Raw genomic sequence first — 22,655 nt, forward strand, 5'->3', positions numbered from 1 at the left:
GTGGGTTCTTTACCACTAACACCACCAGCCCTCCAAAGAACATATTTCGAATCAAATAACCCACACTTGGTGTGATTCAGGATGGTGTGGGAATTCAGGGGTTTGATATAATAGTGGACAAAGCAACATAAACTTCTTATTGTTAAGAGCAGGAAAGGGTGTCCAGTCTCTGTTGGCACCTGGATACAGGGAGCAGGGCGTGTCCAGCATCATGGGTGTCGCAGGGACTGTGCAGAAAAGTGGGAAGGTCTGAGTAGGGCTGTTCATCTGGTAGGAAGTGAAAGCCTCTCAGTTGTATCCGACTCTTTGCGACCCCATGGACTATACAGTCCATGGAAATCTCCAGGCCAGAATACTGGAGTGGGTAGCCTTTCCCTTCTCCAGGGGATCTTCCCAACCCAGGAATTGAACCCAGGTCTCCTAAATTGCAGGCAGATTCTTTACCAGCTGAGCCACAAGGGAAGCCCAGTCTCATCCTGTAGAGACAGGAATAAAAGTCACGCAGAAGAAGTTTGGGTGGGCACATAACGAGTCTGTGAAGGGGGAAGCCATCTTCTTCTGCACCCAGCCAGGCTCACATCATGTACTCTAAATTCTGGAGTTGGAGCAGCCCAGTCAGCTCTAGAAGATGTTCTGGTTGAGGATGGGATGCAACCAGTCCTGCTTTAAAGGGTGAAAGGCACAACTGGTGGCTAAAATTCTAAGTCCACAGTCAAGTAAGGCAGAGCCAGGCAGGTGATGACAAGCTGTTGAAGATGTATATGTATATTTAACTTGCTTGTATGCAATTTTCTTTTCATTTCTGGAGTTCTTCAAAATGTGTTGTCTTTTGTAGACAGAGGACCAAATTGGTTTGGAAAAGTGAAAGTTTCGAAGCCATGTTAATTGTGAACAGCCATCCTTGGCTTTCTGTGAGGAAGTAGTGATCAGTTTCTCAGTGCAGGGACCTGGGGAAACAGATTACTGGATATTTGTTGGGAAAAACTTTTTCAGGAAACTTCTTTCTGCCCCTGGAGGTAATGGCTTGTTCAGTCAATTCAGTCGCTCAGTCGTGTCCGACTCTTTGTGACCCCATGCACTGCAGCACACCAGGCTTCCCTGTCCATCACCAACTCCCAGAGCTTGCTCACATTCATTTCCATCGAGTCGGTGATGCCATCTAACCATCTCATCCTCTGTCGTCCCCTTCTCCTCCTACCTTCAGTCTTTCCCAGCATCAGGGTTTTTTCCAGTCAGTCAGTTCTTCCTGTCAGTTGGCCAAAATATTGGAGCTTCAGCTTCAGCATCAGTCCTTCTCATGAATATTCAGGACTGATTTCTTTGAAGACTGACTGGTTTGATCTCCTTGCAGTCCAAGGGACTCTCAAGAGTCTTCTCCAACACCACAATTCAAAACCATCAATTCTCTGGCGGTCAGCTTTCTTTATGGTCCGACTCTCACATCCATACATGACTACTGAGAAAACTATAGCTTTGACTGTATGGACCTTTGTAGACTAATGTCTCTGCTTTTTAATATGCTGTCTAGGTTGGTATAGCCTTTCTTCCAGGGAGCAAGTGTCTTTTAATTTCATGGCTGCAGTCACCATCTGTAGTGATTTTGGAGCCCAAGAAAATAAAATCTCTGTTTCTGTTGTTTCCTCATCTATTTGCCATGAAGTGACGAGACTGGATGCCATGATCTTTGCTTTTTGAATGTTGAGTTTTAAACCAGCTTTCTCCGTCTCCTCTTTCACTTTCATCAAGAGGCTCTTTAGTTCCTCTTCCCTTTTTGCCATAAGCGTGGTGTCATCTGCGTATCTGAGTTTATTGCTATTTCTCCCAGCAATGGCTTGTTGACCTGTGCCAAAGAGCACGATTGGTCCAGATTCTCAATTCAGCAATGCTTTATCTTTCTCTATAGGGCAGCGACAGAAGGACAGAGAACTTCTTGTTTTCCAGGGATCTTTTGAAGAGACCCATGTGCATGAACATAGCTACTAAATTTAGAACCAGTGCTTTGTTATCCTCAGCAACATATAAGGTACCAGCACTCTTAGCTTTGTCAAGTATAAAATGCCTTTCCACCTCCCCAGTTCTGTACTCCCATTGGTATATGAATGTGATGCTCTGAGCAAATACATATTAAGAGATGGGAACGTTAATGTTTTTGAGACAAATGTCTACATCTTCACTCTGAAAAATGCTGCTGATGCGTCCAGTACCATCACTGGTCTGTACTTCACCCTGTTCTTTATTAATGATCACGTTTCTTCTGTAAACTCCACCCTCTTGGCTTAAGTGAAATAGAAAGATTTTGATGGTGTAAGCAGTTTTGGATTTTGGATTTCACTCCTAATACATTTTTTTTCTTTTCTCTTGGTTCTGTGGTTTAGTTTTACCATGCTCTTCTTTTTATCTATGAAATGCTTTTTTTTTTTTTTGATCCATGAAAATCCTCAGACCTATATTTCTGTTGAGCACACTTGGTTTTGTAAACTTGTCTAAATAAATTTAGTCTGATATTGATAATCCTAATTAATACTGTTGGTTTGATGTTTATACTATTTCCTTGTTAGGATTTTGGTGTCTGGAGACCTTACAGCAGAGCCCAAGCACATTCGGAAAGCCCCCTTGGTAGTCTCCAGGCCTTTTGCTTCTTGACTTCATTCTCTAATTCACTTGAGTATCTTAGTGAGAGGGAATTGGCGTTTTTATTCTTCTCCTCTTACTGCCCTGTCTGTTGCTGGTAAGCTTTCTTCTTGCTAAAAAATTGTCCCTGAGACCTAGAATAGGAAGGACCTTGTAGACATTCTCAAAGTGAATACTTTTAGTTTGTTTCTCAGCTGTGGCTTAAATTCAGCGATTGAAGCACATCCAAGAGGGAGATTCAGGGAGGAAACTAGGACACAATTCAAGGAGAAAGCAAAATTATCTTCTGAAAGAACAAATAAGAGAAAGAATGCCGGCTTCTGGGGGAGTTGTTTAGCTATCCAGAATGGCTGTTAGACTAGCTCAATCTGCTTGAATGTCTGTTCATGGGCTTTTGAAAACCCAGAGCGTTCTCTTTGTGTGCAAGGGTTTACTGAGAATGAATCTGGCATTTAACTGGCAGGAAAGATCATGCTTCTCCACCAGTGAGCTTCCTTTGTGTGTTTCACTCATGATATTTCTGATTAATGGCGAGAACATCGGGTGTTTTTTTCTTTCTTGCAGGGCTCACAAAATTGACACTAACCAAACCCACTCTAAATAGCTACCCCAGCCTTCGTCACCTGAACCTGAAAAAAAATGATGGTTGGTATCAGAGTTTATAGTCACCAAAAAGGGGATCTCTTGTAGTTGGGGGGGTCGAGAAAATCCTCCCCTTGTGTTGGGAGAGGAGAGATTTTTGTCCCCATCTTCTGCTTCTACTTTGTGCTTAGTGTGGAAGTAGAGATGAAATACCTAGGACTAACCCAGCTTGGAGGAGCCTGACCTCTTAGCCTGTCATTTCTTCACTCGCCTTCTAAATCTGATGGGTAATGGAGGTTTCCAGCAAAAGCCTAGAGGTTCTAGCCTTTTTTCAAACACAGATCCTTCTTAAGAAGTGAATTTAGACGGAAAACAGAAGGAGGAGAAAGGTCAGATTTATTTAATCTGAAATTTCTTTAATTTCCTAGCAAGCTTGTAATCCCTAGGATGTTATACATTGCTAAGATTTGTGTAGCATGAGGGACTTCAGGGGACATATGTATACCCATGGCTGATTCATGTTGATGTTTGGCAGAAACCAGCAAGATTCTATAAAGCAATTATTCTTCAATTAAAAAATAAAATGCTGGAAAATGTTGTCAGTTCAATAGCCGACAAAAATAAACTAGATTTGAAAATTACCTATGGCTTCCCAGGTGGTGCTAGTGGTTAAAGAACCCGCCTGCTAATACAGGAGACATAAGAAATATGGGTTTGATCTCTGGGCTGGGAAGAGACCCTGGAGGAGAGCATGACAACCCACTCCAGTATTCTTGCCTGGGAAATCCCATGAACAGAGGTGCCTGGAGGGCTACAGACCATGGGGTCGCAAAGAGTCAGACACGACTAAAGTGATTTAGTATGCATGTATGAGAATTATCTGGATGCAACATCAATTGCCACTTTTGTAATTGAGGTATAATTGATATGTAATATTATATTATATTTTGAGCGTGCAATATAATGATTCCGTGTTTGTAAACACTGTGAAATGATCACAGCAAGTCTCGTTACCATTCATCACTGAACATGTTACAAAACTTTTTTTCCTTGTGATGAGAACTTTTAAGGTTTACTCTCTCAGCAGTTTTCAAATATGCAGCACAGTATTATTAACTATAGTCATCATGTGCTACATTACATCCCAATGACGTATTTATTTTATAAGTGGAAGTTTGTACCATTGACTTCCTTCACCCATTTCACCTACTCCCCATCCATTGCCTCTGGCAACCACCGGTCTGTTTGTTCTCTGTATCTATAAGCTTGGTTTTGTGTGGTTTTTTTGTTTTGTTTTCATTTGATTTGTTTGCTTTTTTTTTTTTTAAGAATCCACATATAAGTGAAATCATATGGTATTTGTCTTTCTCTGCCTGATTTATTTCATTTAGCATAATGCCCTCAAGGTCCAACCATGTTGTCACAAATGGCAAGATTCCATTCTTTTTTATGTCTGAGTAATACAGAAGCAAAAATAAACAAGTGGTACTACATCAAGCTAAAAAGCTTCTGCACAGCAAAGGAAACCATCAGCAAAATGAAAAGGCAACCTACTGAATGGGAGAAATATTTGTAAATCATATATCTGATAAGGTTTTAATATATAAAATACATAAAGAACTCGTAAAGCTCAATAGCATAAAAGCAAACAATGTGATTAAAAAATGGGCAGAGGGCTTGGATAGATGTTTTTCCTGAACATGCAGATGGCCCACAGGCACATGAAAAGATGCTCAGCATCACAAATCTTCAGGGAAATGCAAATCAAAACTATAGTAAGATAGGAGCCCATACCTATTAGAATGACTATTATTAAAAGGATAAGAAATGACAAGTGTTGGTGAGGATGTGGTGAAAAGGGAGCCTTCGGGTACTATTGGTGGGAATGTAAACTGGTACAGCCACTGTGGAGAACCGTATGGGGTTCCTCAAAACATTGAACATAGATCTACCGTATGATCCAGCAGTTCTACTTCTGGGTATTTATCTGAAGAAAGTGAACTCACTAACTAGAAAAGATACATGAACCCCACACCCCCACAGAAAAATGTGAACACATACAAACACAAACAATGGCAAATTACTACTTTTTAAAATTCAACAGCTGTTTACTGAGAGTCCACTTTGGGCTAGGGCCCATTCTAGGTGCTGAGTTACAGCAAGAAACAAATAAATTGATCCTGGCCTTCGTAGTGTTTACATTCTAGTTGGGAAGAGGCAAACATTTGTAATAAATACATTGTATTATGTTTGATGGTGATAAATGAGTGCTGTTGCAAAAATCAAAAGTGGATTCATAATTAAAAGTGGGTTTCATATGTTGGCAGGATAAGAGGGCTCAGGCCTGCCTTTGATGGGAGAGGGTGACTGTTGTATCGTATCCCAGGCTCAGGATTGAGCTTTGTTGAGAAGGTGAGGTTTTAGTGAAGACTTGTACCAGGTGTGTGTGTTAGCCCCGTGGGTACCTGGGAAGCTGGATGAAGTGTTTCAGGCAGAGGCTATAACTTGAATAAAGGTATGGGGTGGGAATTAGTATATTTAAGAGCAATCAGCATGCTTGGAGGAAAGCGAGAGGTAGAGGTAGAGAAGGTAGGATCTGAGGGCCAGTAGAGTTGCAATCACGGGTGTCAGCTTTTTCCTTTTAGTGAGTTGGGAAGTCACTGAGGGTTTGGGACAGAAGATAACATCTTATGATATAAGCTTTCAAAGGATCATCTTGCTTCTTTGTTGTACATGAGACTGGGGCAGAGGCAGGAAGGCCTGTTAGCTGGCCTTTCGATGACAGGTGAAGGATGAGGGTGGCTCAAACAACGTGGGTGGTAAAAGGCTCTGTATGGACAGCCTTTTGAAGGTAAGGCAGTCAAGGTGTCCTGACTGATTGGATATAGAAGTCCAAAGAAAGAGAGGAGTTGGCAGTGGGAGGAGAGAATTGCCTTGAACTGAAATTGGAAACAGTTCCATTTTGGAAATGTTGGAGATGGTTCAGAGATATCCAAATGGGGATGTAGAATAGGCAGTTTGATGTGTCAGTTTGAAGGTTTGGAGAAAGAAGTGTGAGAGCAATCGGCATCAAAATGGGATTTAAATCAGGAAACTGAGATTTCTAAGAAGGGAAACAAAATGAGGATCAAGGATTGACTCTAGGGCACTCCCGCTTCAGAAGATCAGAAGGAAGAGGAGGAACCAGCAAAGGAGATGGAAGAACAGCTACCAGTAAGTTAGGAGGAAAGTCAAGTGAATACGAAGCCCTGGAAACCAAGGGACGAAAGCATATTTAGGAGCCTGTGATGACTCAAGTCAAAGGCTGCAGATGGACGTTAGAGTTGGCAACTCAGATGTCACCACAGGGTTTCACAAGACGATCTTTTGGGAAGGAGGAGTGGGGTTGGAAGTGTGATTGGAATTAGCACAAGAAAGAATGGTAGAAGAGGCGTTAGAAGAAGTGTAGATGATGCTTCATGGAATTTTCTGTAGAGAAGAATGAAGAAATGACTGTACACTCCCTGCCTCTCGGGCTGGCTCCAAGGTGATCTCCCTCACGTTTTTACAAGTGCGCAACCATTCAGGCATAACTGCAGACATGTGCCATCAGCATAGAAATTTGGAACCAGTTGAGACCATCAAGGTCATTTCAGTTCATCTCCCACCCAACAAAGGAGTGTACTTTCTGATATTAATATGACAAACATTTAAATCCTTTTCACGTCCCACCTGGAGATTCAGAGATGAATAAGGTGCAATTCCTATTCTTGAGAAATGCACATTTTTTAATGGGACGAAGCATGCATATATGCTTCCCATGAGAAAAGGGAATCCTCAAGCACCATTGGTGGGAATGTAAATTGGTGCAGTCACTGTGGAAAACAATATGGAGGTTCCTTAAAAAAAAAAAAAAAAAAAAAGCTACCATTGTTGTTGTTGTTGTTTAGTCCCTAAGCCATGTCTGACTCTTTACCACTCGATGGACTTCAGCACACCAGGCTTCCCTGTCCTTCACTGTCTCCTGGAGTTTGCTCAGACTCGTGTCCATCGAGTTGGTGATGCCATCTAATCATCTCGTCCTCTGCTGTTCTCCTCTCCTTTTTCCTTCAGTCTTTCTTAGCGTCACAGTCTTTCCAATGAGTCGGCTCTTCATATCAGGTGGACAAAAGTATTGGAGCTTCTGCTTTAGCACCAGTCCTTCCAATGAATATTCAGGGTCGATTTCCTTTAGGATTGACTCTTTGATCTCCTTGCAGTCCAAGGGACTCTCAAGAGTCTTCTCCAACACCACAGTTCAAAAGCATCTATTCTTCATCACTCAGCTTTCTTTATAGTCCAACTCCCACATCCATACATGACCACTGGAAAAACCACAGCTCTGGAGGAAAGAATGTCAAACCACTCTAGTAAGTTTGTCGCAAGAACACCATGAACAGTATCAAAAGGCAAAAAGGACTACTCTTGGGTATATATTTGAAAAAACCCAAAACACTAATTTAAAAAGACACGTGTATCCCAGTGTTCATGGCAGCCTCATTTACACTTGCTAAGACATAGAAGCAACCTAAGTGTCCATCAACAGATGAATGGATAAATAAGATGTAGTCTGTGAGTGTGTGTGTATACACACACACACAATGGAATGTAATTCAGCCATAAAAATGAATGAAAAATTGCCATTTGCAGCAACAGGAATGGACTTGAAGAGTATTATGTTGAATGAGATGTCAGACAAAGAAAGATAAATATTGAATTCCGTTCCGTTCCATCGCTCAGTCGTGTCCGACTCTTTGCGACCCCGTGGACTGTAGCCTACCAGGCTTCTCCGTCCATGGGATTCTCCAGGCAAGAATACTGGAGTGGGTTACCATTTCCTTCTTCAGGGGATCTTCCCGACCCAGGGATCGAACCCGGGTCTCCTGCATTGGAAGCAGACGCTTTAACCTCTGAGCCACCAGGGAAGCCCAAATATTGAATAATATGACTTATATGTGAAATCTGGAAAAAAAAAACCAGCAAGCTAGTGAATATAACAACAACAAAAAAGAAACAGACTCACAGGTACAGAGAAGAAAGTAGTGAGAGGGCAGAGGGAGGGGCAATATAGGGGTAGGGGAGTAACAGCTACAAACTATGAGGTATAAAATAAGCCAGCAGGAAACATTGTACAACACGGGGAATATAGCCAGTATTTTATAATAGCTATAGATGGAGTATAACTTTTAAAGTTGTTACTCACTGTATTGCACACCTATAATTTATATCATATTGTACATCAATTATACTTCATTAAAAATTTTTAAATGAATAAATATGGTGATGGGGCATGTATAAAATACTGTGAAAGCACAGAGAAAAGAGAACTAACTTGACTTGGGAAAGTCAGAAAAGACAATACACATTAAAAAAACTGACTTTTGAAATAGGCCTGAGAGATGAGTGTGACATTTTCCACATGGAGTGCTGGGGAGAATCCCTTTATCTGTTAATAATCCAACTCCTGTTTGAATGTTCATAACGACAGCAAGCTCCCTACCTTATGAAGCCCATTTCATTTTAAACAGCTATAATTGTTGCAAATGTACTTTCTCCATTGAGCCCAACGGTGCCTTTTACTGTTTCTGCTCACTGGTCCCAGTTTTCTTCTCTGGAGCCATTGGGCAGAGATTTATCTTTCTACCATATAAGTCATTTTTATATTTGAAATCAGATACCATGTTCGCTTTCAAGTTGTCTCTTTTCCACATTGGAAAAGGGAAATGAATAAAGTCTCCAGTTGGGTTCCCTGAAAAGGTGGTCTGAGATGAAGTTGGTGCATAGGAGGTTTAGGAGGGAATGCTCTCCAGTCCCACATGCTCTGAATGGAAGGGTAGGAGTGGACAGAGGGAGAAATACAGTGTGAGACAGTATTTTCTTTATTTATTTCTGACTGTGCTGGGTCTCTGTTGATGCGCACAGGCTTTCTCTAGTTACTGCGAGTAAGCGCTACACTCTAGTTGTGGTGTGCAGGCTTCTCATTGTGGTGACTTCTCTTGTGGAAGAGCGTGGGCTCCAGGGCTCGCTGGCTTCACTAATTGTGGCACACTGGCTTAGCTGCCCTGCAGCCTATGAGATCTTCCTGCACTAGGAATGGACCCTGTGTCCCTTGTATTGGCAAGCAGACTCTTAACCACTGGGCCACCGAGGAAGTCCTTTGATGCAGTATTAATGGAACCTCGTGGGAAGTTCTGAAGACAGACACATTCTTCAGAGTTGCCCAGAATTAAGGCAGGAGGACTGGGTCTTTAGACTCCATGACCACCAGTCACTCCGTGTATTCTGTCCACTTTGGGTGAGGGGACTCTCTTCAGCCGAGGCAGTCCCCCCAAGGTGAACTGGCAACTGAACCCCATTGCTAGCATATCCTTTATGTCTGAAGCGGATCTGTAAGGGATCTCAGTGATGTAGAAGAAGAATCTCATGTACTGCTAATTTTCTAGGCAGCAATTTTCTGAGGCAGTTAGTAGAATGAAAACAGTACCTGTTTTTATTTCTTCTTATTAGCAAATAAACACCATGAACACCGACGTGATGGGGTTCACCATAACAGTTCCAGACTGACAGGCTCTAATGTCCCATCGTAGCTCCCCTGTGCTGACTGCACGTATCAGTCATGGTAACCCTTTATCTTGGACTGCTTTAAAGGTGCTCTGGAGGCGAGTTGAAGAAGTACATTCATATAATAAATTTGACTGGGAATCTAAGGAGACTGCTCCAAGGACCCATGCACATAACATTTTGTAATGACACCAGGAGATAAAAATGTTAGTGGGGAAGCATAGTGAGCTGAGTTATATCCCTGTCCTTCATCCGAGAAGATGCTACTTCTTGTGGTGATCACAGTGCATGCTGGGAGCCTGCCAAGATGGATGCATGGCCAGTCCTTTCCACTCCATGCACACATGAAGATTGCTCTTTGATTTGTGGCTGTGACCATAATTTGCAAAGGCTGTCACTGCTTACAACTTATAGTTAGCCCAAAGCTTTGTTGAAAAAGAGCTGTTCCATTCCCGACTGCTATATACCAGATTGATGTGTCAACTAAATTAATAACGCTGGACCACTCATTATACCAGGAAACATTTGCCCAAGCTATAACTTTGTCTCTTGATTCCCATTTGGTTTCATTAACCTCCTCCTGGTGCCCCAGATAAAATCGCCTTGTAAGGCCTCCTTATTTAATGAAAGATTGGCAAGATAAGATGGTTGACAGGAGTGGAGGAAATCAGAAAAGGATGATCATGGAAGACAACAGAATTAGTAGGTAAGATGAGGATGTGATGGAGGTAACTTGAAACCACGTTAAGTTTTCCTTTTTTAACTTTCACTGTTTATTGGCTTTCTTCACATAGTAGCTGGCAGTTTCTTTAAGAGCTCATTTATTTTTGTGAGGGAGTTTTAAGAGAAGAGTAAAAAGGAGAGGGTCAGGTTGGTATACAGTAGATTGGCTTTCTTTTAAATTCAGTCTCATTAGCATGGGCTCATTTACTATGGATGCCCATGGGTTTCTTTCAAGGCTATCTCTAGCTGTGTTTTGGAATCAGCTGTGGCTTCACCGTGGCTGGAGCTTTGTGGGTATTCAAGAACCTCCTTGTGATAAAATATGTTCATTTATCATAGAATGGGTAGTAGTTTTACCCATCTCATCCTAAGTCTGTCCATATTAAGGTATATGTGGATGCATCTGTCCCTTTGTCCACTGGACTGGTGAAAAGTCAAGTGATAATACATCTCATTTGAGAATCTCCCAAACTCCCCAGTTTAGCTGAAAGTAACAAGCAAAACAAATGGCTGTCACTTTAAAGTGATCACAACCATTCTGGGTAAGTTGTTCTGTCACGGGCCTTCCTTTCCTGTTACTGTGGTTTTCTGTGGGTCCCTGACAAGTCTTGTCATAATTAAGTTTTGCTGTCTTGGATTCCCACTCTATATTATAACCCAAGAACAAGGTCAGTGTCACCTGAAGAGCAGTCCATACTTGGCGTTGAAGTAGAAGATGAGGAGCAGGGGCTGGCCGCAAAAAAAAAAAAAGATCACTATTCTGTTCTGTGTAGGAATGCAAGGGATTTCTGAATATTAATTTTATATCTTACAACTTTGCTATAGTCCTTAGAGGCTCCTCTCTGACTGTATGTTTAAGCCAGGGGAGGGAGCCATTATAAGCACCATTTTACCCTTAGCTCCAGTAATTTTCAGGTGGCATCTTTAGGGTTTTCTATATGTAGTGTCAGTCATTTGCAAACAGTGAGAGTTTTACTTCTTTTCCAATCTGGATTCTTTTTATTTCTTTTTCTTCTCTGATTGCTGTGGCTAGGACTGCCAAAACTAGGTTGAATAATAGAGATGAGAGTGAGCACCCTTGTCTTGCTCCTGATCTTAGCGGAGATGCTTTCAGTTTTTCACCACTGAGAATAATGTTTGCTGTGGGTTTGTCACGTATGGCCTTTATTATGTTGAGGTAGAATCCTTCAATGCCTACTTTCTGGAGAGTTTTTTTTTTTTTTAATCATAAATGGGTATTTATTTTTGTCCAAAGTTTTCTCTGCATCTATTGAGATAATCATGCGGTTTTTATCTTTCAATTTGTTAATTTTGTGTATCACATTAATTGATTTGCATATATCAAAGAATCCTTGCGTCCCTGGGATAAAGCCCACTTGATGACGATGCTTTTTAATGTGTCGTTGGATTCTGTTTGCTGGAATTTTGTTGAAGATTTTTGCATCTATGTTTTTTGGTGAGATTGGCCTGTAATTTGTGTGTGCGTGTGTGGCATCTTTGGTTTTGGTATCAGGGTGATGGTGGTCTTGTAGAATGAGTTTGAGAGTTTTCCTTCCTCTGAAATCTTCTGGAAGAGTTTGAGCAGCATAGGTGTTAGCTGTTCTCTAAACTTTTGGTAGAATTCACCTATGAAGCCACCTGGCCCTGGGCTTTCTTTTATTCTGAAATAAATTCCATTCCCTCCCCATGCATTCTTGGTGCCCCACCCTCTCTATATCCCTGAGTTCCATGATCCTAAGAGGTTCCTCTTGGACTGTATGTTTAAGCCAGCGGAGGGAGCCACTACAAGCACCATTTTACCCATAGCAGAAGGAATTAGCCCCAAATGACTGAGCAGCTCCTGTTTCATTTGGATCACTTGTGAGAAAATGTGAAGAGTTCAAGGCACGTGAAGCACACACAGCCCTGGCAGAGCCTTGGGCTGGCAGCTCTTGCTGCCGAATCAGGGTCTTTGGATACCAGCTGGATATCTCCCAGCCTGCATTTTTTTTTTTCAATAGCGAGTGCCCAAAAAATACTCAGCAATTTCTCAGCTGTACAACAATATGTTTCTGAACTAAGAAATCACTGCATCATTTTGTTTAAAAGCCTGATCTCTTGTAACCATGCTTCAAAGCTCTGGTTTTGGGGATAAAAAAGCACTGCCCCCTTTGAATTAAAGACAAAATTTTGTTAGCTTGGATAGTTAGATAAAATGGAGATTAACCATCAGATAGGAGGCACGGGCCACTGACCAAGAAAAGAGATGCCATTACCCAGGAGGAATTCAGGGGAAAATAGACTGAAACAGAAGGACGAGGCTGAGAGGGTCTTCATTTTGTGGTTTCAGATTCTTCTAGCTACAAGATGGAGATAAAACACAGGGCCTGACATTCCAAATGGCAGGTGGAATACAGCTTCAAATGGGAGAAAGGTAAAAGGGCTTCTCCCTCACAAAGTGGGAGAAAACATAAGATGCTTAGAATTGACAGAGGGTTGTGTGTAACACACAGGTCAGACAGAGACCCCTGGCATTATAGAGGAAAGAGAAAGAGCTCTTCTCTATATGCTGTTCTCGAATACAGGCTTAATCACAGATGACCTTGAAGACAAGTCATTGTAACTTGTAGCTTACATAGACTGTCTGTACCTCATTCTAACCTATATGCCTCATTACCAGAGTAAAAGACAGAGACAAAACTCCATGTGCTATTCATTTAACGGTCATGTCTTTATAGACAATGCACTGATCAAATCTTGTGCTGCAGTGCACTTCCCAGCTCGCCATACCTGAGTGCCACTCACCTGCTGGACCACTCACCTGCCCCCTCCCTACTTGAGGTAGATTTAAGGGCAGATTGAGGGCATTTTGGATTATTCCCTGGATTGAATGAAACACACCCACAACTGATGAATCCAAAAGTCTCAAAATTTGGAAAGAGCAAGTTTGTGTTTATATAACTCATTTGACAGCAAAACCTGACCTCAACTGGCATGAGGCCATTTAGTCTTTATCCTGCCTTTTGTGACTCTTCCTACATTTTGCTCTAGAAATACTAACATATTTGATTTTAGGAGGCTGCCTGGGGCTCTGTGGTAGCCTCGAGGACTTCAGACAAAAAGAACATAGACCCAGGTTGGTTTTCTCCAGGGGAAGGTTTTAAGAAGGAGAGTATTACAAATGTTTGCAATTCAAACATATCCCTCTTTAAAGGCATTAACGTGGAAAGAGTAAGTGACACAAACAAACCTCTGTGTCCAGCTGGTTCAGACTCTCCCTCACCATCTTTGTTTTGACTTTTCTCTCTCTTTTTCTTTCTTTATGTTTCCCGCTCTAGGATGAATCCTCCATGTTCTTCCAGTTCGGCCCATCAATCGAACAGCAGGCTTCCGTGATGCTCAACATCATGGAGGAGTATGACTGGTACATCTTCTCTATCGTCACCACCTACTTCCCTGGCTACCAGGACTTTGTCAACAAGATTCGCAGCACCATCGAGAACAGCTTTGTGGGCTGGGAGCTGGAGGAGGTCCTTCTGCTGGACATGTCCTTGGACGATGGGGATTCTAAGATCCAGAACCAGCTCAAGAAACTTCAGAGCCCCATCATTCTTCTTTACTGTACTAAGGAAGAGGCCACCTACATCTTTGAAGTGGCTAACTCAGTAGGGCTGACCGGCTATGGCTACACGTGGATTGTGCCTAGTCTGGTGGCGGGGGACACGGACACAGTGCCCTCAGAGTTCCCCACTGGCCTGGTCTCTGTGTCCTACGATGAGTGGGACTACGGCCTCCCTGCCAGAGTGAGGGACGGGATCGCCATCATCACCACCGCGGCCTCCGACATGCTGTCAGAGCACAGCTTCATCCCCGAGCCCAAGAGCAGCTGCTACAACACCCACGAGAAGAGGATCTACCAGTCTAATATGCTGAACAGGTGAGCATGTGGCAGACGGTGCACCGATGGTGGAGGTCAGAGGGGAGCTTCCGAGGCTGGATCGGAAGTTCACATACCAGGAGGAGCAGTTCACGGTGTCTGAGGTTGAAGGCTGGCCACTGGGAGGGCCAGTGACGGTGGGGGTGACCCAGATTCAGAGCACACTGTGCGGTGTTCTTGTTTTAAGAAATACAGAAAGTTCCCCTCCTTCTTGATCACTTCCCACATGCCTGGTCTTCCTCTTAAGAGTTTCGTGTGTTCAACCTCATTTAACCCTCAAGGCAACAACTCTACTAGGCAGCTTTTGAAAATCGCTTGCATTTTACGATATAAGAGAATAGGCTTGTAGGTGTAAGCTGTCTAAGGTCATGCTGAAACTAAGAGGTTCACTTTGAAGTTGAACGCAGATCTCTCCGATGGCTACACACCTGATCACTGGGAAAGATGAGACAGGCATAGATGTGAGAGGGGACTGGCTCCTTACCTTCGGGATGATGCTGTACCGAGAAGTAACAGGGAATAAGGTACCTGAGTCTGTAGGCACGTGAAGAGGGTTCGTCCCTTGGTTTATTTTTGTTTTTTTAATAAATACTCTTGATTTTATTGAAAAATGTTAAAAATTAGTAAACATTAATTTTACAACGAATAGCAGTGTGCTCACCACCAGGAATTAGTTTTTAATAGTTTGTCTTTACAGATATGACATTACAAATATGACAGAAATAGATATTGCTTATATGGTATTGTCTTTTTCTTTTTGGCTCATTGAGCATTTATTGTTTTTATTATTATTACTTAAAAAATTTTTTTAATTAAAAAAATTTCTCCTTCTCCTCTCTCTGCCTTTGAGATTAAGTGAGAGCACCATTGTAGAAACAACTTTTATGGTTGCCTTTGTTCTGGTTTATTGAATGAGAAGTTATGGGTGGAATTCTGCTTCACTGGCCTCACCCGTCCCCATGGACAGAGAAGCTTGGCGGGTTACAGTCAGAATCCAACTTTGATGGCAGGACATCCTCATAGGGGCCATTATCTAAAAGAATCAGGTACAGGGTCTGTACTCTGCTTCTGTGGTTTTGTTATTTGTATAAAGCTGCTACATGTGGTGACCTGGATGGGTGGGATGGTGTGGGGTGGTAGAGGGGTCCAAGAGGGAGACCCTTCTCCAGGGGCTCTTCCTGACTCAGGGATGGAACCTGTACCTCCTGCATCTTCTCCATTGGCAGGCAGATTCTTTACCACTGAGCCACCTGGGAAGCTCAATAGCTAATTCGTTTCATTGTACAGCAGAAACTAACACAACTTTGTAAAGCAATTATACTGAAATAAAAATTTAAATAATATGGACGAGGCCCCCCCAAAAGTAAATATGACCTTAAATCTGAAGAAACAATCATTGTTGAAATAATCAATGACCGTCTTTCTAACTAGCTCCCTAAGCATGTGTACCTGTGTGGAGATGGATCTACAATTTTACAAAATGAAACTCTAACCAGACATACTGTTCAATAACCTTACTTTCTTTCACTCAACAATGTGTTTTGGGTATCCATTTCACCTTTATTATGAACTATGTCAGACATATAGAAATGTATTCAGAAAAACGTAATTCATACTCAGGTACCCTCCACCCAGCTTAAAAAATAAAATATTAGAAAGTGTACTCTGGAGAGGTTCAAGTATATTGTATTTACAGGAGGTTGAATGTGTACCAACTAATGCTTGTTTAACTTCTGGAAGGGACTTGAACTCCATAGCCTCTTGACTATGTTCCCAGTTCAGAGTTGAAACTAAAGGTACTTTCTCTGTGACTGGACCTGACATTCCCCCACCTTGAACTCCCTGCTCTCTCTGTCATCCCTCGTTATTCCCACTTGTTGGTAAAGATTATCTTGGTTTTCTTCCTGCCTTCCTGGCAGATCTGTCCCAGCCTCCCAGCTTACTTGTTCCTTTACACATCTCTTAAATATTGGTGCCTCTCAGGGTTCTGCCCTAGACCCTCTGCTAGATTTCTCATCCATTGCTGAGACTGTCTGACTTTTTACAGACCCTGTACCTGACTATAGCCTGCCAGGCTCCTCTGTCCATAGGATTTCCCAGGCAAGACTACTGGAGTGGATGGCCATTTCCTTCTCCAGGGGATCTCCCCAACCCAGGGATTGAACCTGTATCTCTTGGGTCTCCTGCACTGGTAGGCGGATTCTTTACCACTGAGCCACCCGGGAAGCCCCTTATAAAGAGTGCCTCTTGTTGCCCAGTGCCTACAATAAAAATGTCCAAGATGTCCTTGATGCCCCAGCCCACCATGACCTTGTCGGTGGATCCTCCCTGGAGAGCCTTCTCTTACTTTGACCTGTGTGCTGCACCCCAGTCCACCTCTTCTGACTCGCATTGCTAGCCTCTTAAACACCTTCTGGCTCCCAGTTCTGCTTCTTTTCAATCTCCTCTGCAGTCAGAGTGATCTAAAATGAAAATGTGATTTCATCACTCTCGTGCTTAATACCTTTCAGCAGCTTTTCATTGCTCCTGTAATAAAGTCCCAGCTCCTTAATATGGTTTATAGAGTCTTCCACAGCGTGAGCCTTCCTGGCTTTCCAAAATTGTCTAGTGCAGCTCTGTCTTCAATGCCACCTTCCTGCCAGGCTGAACCTACCGTGTCCTCTCTCCCTCCCAGCTCCTACTGCTGCCTAAGTGTGCTCCCCAGGTGCCCCTGCCCGGCGGTGCACAGATGCTCGTGCCCTCTTCTCCTGCCCTCTTTTCGTTGTCCCTCAGGATTCAGTCTTGGCATCCCTTCCTCTGCAAGCCCAGCCCTGGGCTGACATCACTCTGCTACACGCCTGCCCTGCATCCTCTGCCTTTCCAACAGAGACGATCGTCATTATGTGCTTATCACCTCTCTTCGCTGTACGCTCTGTGAAACCAGGGACACTTCTGTCTGCCTTGTTCATGTAGCATGAGAAAGATCCTTGGATCGAATCAGGACGTATATCCTAGATGCCCATCACCCAGTACCTCCCTGCCCCCCAGGAGTGTCTCTGTTCTGCTCCTCTTTTCAAGACAAGGGACGTTTCCTTTAAAAAATTACCATGTGTTCAGTTCTGTACATTCATGTTTTCTCCTCATTGTTAGCGTTAAATTCGAATCTGATTCAGATGATTCTTCCAAATATTTGTTCATGAAAACCAAAACTAACAATGAAGGAATATCAAGATGAAAACATCTGCCAAACAACCGAAGGAAGTCAAGTGGGTATTACTTTCAGTTCAGTTCAGTTCAGTCGCTCAGTCGTGTCGGACTCTTTGCAACCCCAAGAATCACAGCACGCCAGGCCTCCCTGTCCATCACCAACTCCCAGAGTTCACTCAAACTCATGTCCATCAAGTCAGTGATGCCATCCAGCCATCTCATTCTCTGTCATCCCCTTCTCCTTCTCTGTCATCTCCTTCTCCTCCCACCCCCAATCCCTCCCAGCATCAGAGCCTTTTCCTGTGAGTCAACTCGTCGCCTGAGGTGGCCAAAGTATTGGAGTTTCAGCTTTAGCATCAGTCCTTCCAATGAACACCCAGGACTGATCTCCTTTAGAATGGACTGGTTGGATCTCCTTGCTTAGGATCCATAAATACAGTTCAGGAATGCCTGCTTTTATCTTAAAACTTCCTCTGGGTAAGCTGCCATCTGAAGATAGTACCTCTCATCTGGCTGACTTCATGTTAGACTGTAAATGTTATCTGTGAAGCCTGGTCTCCAATCACCATATCTTTGAAACCATAATTGGCCTTAACCTTGTCGCCATCTCTCTGGCCACTCAGGAAGGAGCCTCCTTCATTCTCTGTGCTCCTTTTCTCCTTTGTCCACAAAATGGGATCTTAGTACCCCCACCAGGGATCGAACCTGGGCTCCAGGCAGTGAAAGCTTGGAGTCCTAACCACTGGACCACCAGGGAACTCCCAGTCCTCCGTAGTCCTCGCCTACAGCTTATTGTCGAGAGGACCACAAAGGCTCGCCTCCACCTCCTTGTGCTCAGTGGTCCTAAATAGAACAAAGATGGCACAGTCCCGGTTATGCATACTTTCCTTGAGACCAGTGCAGAGCAGAGAGACAGTCCATCTTCCCTCGATTTGCCAAGTGCTCCGTGTAAAGGGCTCACCAGGGCTCACCAGGCTTACTAGAGCGCCTCTCCCGTTTCCTCCATGAAGGTTCTCTTCTGCTCCTGTTCCCTGACTCTTCCAGGCTTCTGTCTCTGACTGTCTGCTGGGCATCTCCCCTGGACAGGACATCTCCCCTGTCCGTGCACCCGCATCCCGCACGCTTCTCCGTTGTCTTTTCCTTCCCCTTCTCCCCAGTGCAGCTGCCCCTGGTTCTAGAATCCAGTGCCTAGCCTCTCAGTATTTGAACCCTAGTGTTTGAATGGTTTTTCTATTAGGATCCAGAAAGGATTGGGATTGACTAACTGGGACTCTTTCAGTTCATCAGTGGAATTCAATTAGGCATCCTCAGTGCTTCTTCTCCTCCTGATCTGAAATCAGCCCCTCCCCACTCCCATCAGAGCTCTGGTCTCACTAGGGTCACTCTTTTAAATAACAAACCAAGCAGCCACCACATTTAGCCACAGCAGGAAATCTTGCAAATGAAATTGTTGCAGATGCTGAGCTGTTTCCCAAGGAGGAGTTTTCCTTTGGCCTGATGCTTAGCTCCCCGCAACAGCAGCGGCCCCAGGAAGGCTCCTCAGGATATATCTGGGGGGTTCCCGGCCCCCAGTTGGCACCAGAAATACAGAGTCAGTAAATGGCTTCTTGCCTCACCTTCTGAAAACCCAGAAGCATTCACAGACCCTGTGGTCCATCCACCCCCAGCTGTATTGCAAAGGGAGGGAAGGCCTTCATTCATACCTGACGAGACTGTGGCATTCTTTCCACATAAGGGACATTCCTAAATCTTGACTTAGGGAACACAGACAGTAGGCTCTATGCTCTCCCTGAATCCCAAACAGAAACACGTATTTGAAGGGATTTACTTGTTGGTTGGGCTTCCCAGGTGGCTCGGTGGTAAAGAAGTCTCCTGCCAGTGCAGGAGACACTAGAGACTCTGGTTCACTCCCTTCATCAGGAAGTTCCCTTGAAGGAGGAAATGGCAACCCAAGTATTCTTGTCTGGAAAATTCCATGGACAGAGGAGCCTAGCGGGCTACAGCCCATGAGGTCGTGAAGAGTCAGACATGACTGACTGGCTGAGCATGCATGTACTTGTTAGTTGCGGGAGGAAAAAAATTTTTTTAATGATATATAAGCATTCTCAGAAAGAATCCTTAAAATGAGCTATTTCCTTCACTGTCAAATGAATGTTATTTATCCACCATCAATCCAAATTCCTTATTGATAACTTCTTAGCTCTTGGAAACCTGGTGCCTATATCCAGACAGTCTCCTGTACAAAAAGCTGTTTAGCAGGATTACAAGAAAAGTACAGAAACCCAGTTAAATTTGAACTTCAGATAAGTGACGAATTTTTTTAAGCATAAGTCTGACTCAATTATGGCATGGGACATACTGATATTAAAAGATAATTTTTTGTTTATCTGAAATTCAAATGTAACAGGGCTCCTGTATTATTTTTTTCTTTTTTGGCCAAGTATGACAATCCTGCTTGGTATACTGATAGGAATTCATTTTCTGTTAGAACTTATAGCATTCATCTGTGCCTTATTAGTAAATGGAGTACAGCGCCCTTATACCAAGACATGCTGAGAACATTTTGTTCCAACTGGGAACTTTATTTGGTTGAAAGAGTTGGAGAATTTCTTATGCCATACATTCTTGAAGTGAAGGATCTTAGTTGCCCAGAAAAGCCTGAAAACCTTTTGCTACCAGATGATCTGGAAGTGTTTAGGAAGTGATCAGGCAAGTTGTCTAAAGCCTCTCTTATCCCCCTAGCTAGAGAAGATTGGTAGCTTTTAGTAGGCATGAAGAGCCAACTCTTTGGAAAAGACCCTGATGCTGGGTAAGATTGAGGGTATGAGGAGGAGGGGGTGACAGAGAATGAGATGGTTGGATGGCATCATCGACTCAATGGACATGAGTTTGAGCAAACTCTGGGAGATGGTGAAGGACAAGGAACCTGGAGTGCTGCAGTCCATGGGGTCCCAAAGACTCAGACATGACTGAGCCAGTGAATAGCAGCAAGAAATAGGCACGTATCTGTATGTTTCCTTTATCATTTCCCTAGGGGAACAGGTGACAGTGAATTTCCTTCTCAGTGTGCCTCCAGTAGTTGGCCAGCATATTTCTGAAACTTGATGGTGTGCCTGCTGCTCACCTCCGGGCTCCCTTTCTGTCTTGAGGACCTAGTACTCTTGTTCTTCATCCCTAGCAAGTTTGGGGACTTGTAGAAAGAGCAGTTGCTCTTTGAGATCTCAGCATAGCAAATCTCTTATCTCGTTGTTGTTGTGCTCAGATGTGTCCAGATCTTTGCAATCCTATGTTCTATAGCCCACCAGGCTCCTCTGCCCTTGGAATTTTCCAGGCAAGAATACTGGAGTGGGTTGCCATTTCCTTCTCCAGGGGATCTTCCTGACCCAGGGATCAAACCCTTGTCTCTTGCGTCTCCTGCATTGGCAGGCAGATTCTTTACCACTAGCACCACTTGAATCTTGATTACTTATTTTCGCCTGGTGCCCTCAGCTTTCCCACTCCACAAATGTTTTGTGTTAACCCCCACCAGCCCCAAATTCTTCCTTCCCCATGAAAGTTGCCATCTCAAAAGGCCAGAGTCCTCCTCTGGTGAGGTCTTTGAAGGATGAGGATGACTGATGTGAAGGAAGATGCTTTGTTAGGTTCTTTTTAAAAGAGCCGTGGTGAACACGATTTTCCTCTAACCTTGGGGCAGATGCCACATCCTCGAAACCATTATGTTAGCGGGATCATTCCCATGAGATGCCTCCTTGACTCTCTTGGCCTGAAAAATGCTGAGAGGTTAAGAAATAAACTAGGAATTGAGTCAGTTTTTAGGCACTGTGGGCAAAAACCAGCTTGGTTGTTCCTATCTCTTGTGTGCATGATAAGTCGCTTTAGTTGTGTCAGACTCTTTGTGACCCTATGAACTATAGCCCACCAGGGGTGGAACCTGCATCTCTTGAGTCTCGGGCCTTGGCATGTGGGTTCTTTACCACTAGTGCCACCTGGGAAGCCCCACCCATCTCTTATTGTTGTTAAATCTTAGTGGAGTGCCAAGCACAGGCAGACTGAAGGTAAGGCAAATAGTTATTATAGGTTCAATTCGTAGAATTTATATGTGAGTCAAAAGTTTCCACAAATGCATTGTTCTGAGTGGACTGTTAGGCACGGTGGTCTTTACCTGACTGAAGAAGTCTACTCGAACCTAAAGAAAGCTCCATTTTTCACATGAAATGTTTAGTAAAGCAAGACACAATCTGTGTATAGAGAGACTTTAGCTGCTCAGTGGTATAGCAGGAAATAGAAATTTGGGAAAATAACGGAAGAATCTAATAATCCTAAAAGATACATTCATTGCTGATTGTAATTCAGGCAAAGCAAGCTTTAACTATTCATGGAGGAATGGCTGAATGTGAGGCTTGTTCAAGCTCTCTGTTTTTCTGTAGTCTTTCTCCTTCCTCATGTCAGATATATAGATGGTCATTTCAGCGAGTCTGACTTCTTTCCCTTAAATTCAGTGAAGAGCATTCTGAACTGCTTAACACTGAGACCCCTGCACGAGTCCTTCCTTCGTCACTATTGAATTCTATGGCTGACTTTACTTACCAGTGACATAGTTGGGGCTTCCCTGGTGGCTCAGATGGTAAAGAATCTGCCTGCAATGTGGGAAACCTGGGTTCAGTTCCTGGGTTAGGAAGATCCCTTGGAGAAGGGAATCATTCCGTGCCATGCTAAGTCGCTTCAATCGTGTCTAGCTCTTTGCCTCACTACGGACTGTACCCCACTGGGCTTCTCTGTCCATGGGATCTCCAGGCAGGAATACTGGAGTGGGTAGACGTTCCCTTGAGAAGGCGTGGGGTCTCACAGAGCCGGACATGACTGAGTGACTAACACACTTCATTACACACTGTCATGGTTGGTGTTTCTTTCCTCTTTCTTCTCTTTCGTCTTCCTCTTCCTCTTCCTCCTCTCTCTCTTCTTTCCTCCTCTAAAAAATTATTTACAATTTAGAGGAGAAGGCAGGAAATAGAGAGGGGGAGCGAGTGGGAAGAGAATT

General features: G+C 43.5%; 1 protein-coding gene across 1 annotated transcript in view; it reads left to right on the forward strand.

Annotated features, from left to right (window-relative positions):
* The window catches only part of GRIN2B (glutamate ionotropic receptor NMDA type subunit 2B), a 361,438-nt gene that overhangs the window by 109,730 nt on the left and 229,053 nt on the right, over positions 1-22,655 (forward strand). The window contains exon 2 of the mRNA XM_055395069.2: positions 13,833-14,431. Coding sequence (XP_055251044.1) covers positions 13,833-14,431 — 599 coding nt within the window. The remainder of the gene's footprint in view (positions 1-13,832; positions 14,432-22,655) is intronic.

The sequence above is a fragment of the Moschus berezovskii genome, chromosome 6 (assembly GCF_049115385.1).
Source record: "Moschus berezovskii isolate FMDL1 chromosome 6, NW_MosBer_1.0, whole genome shotgun sequence".
NCBI lineage: Eukaryota > Metazoa > Chordata > Mammalia > Artiodactyla > Moschidae > Moschus > Moschus berezovskii.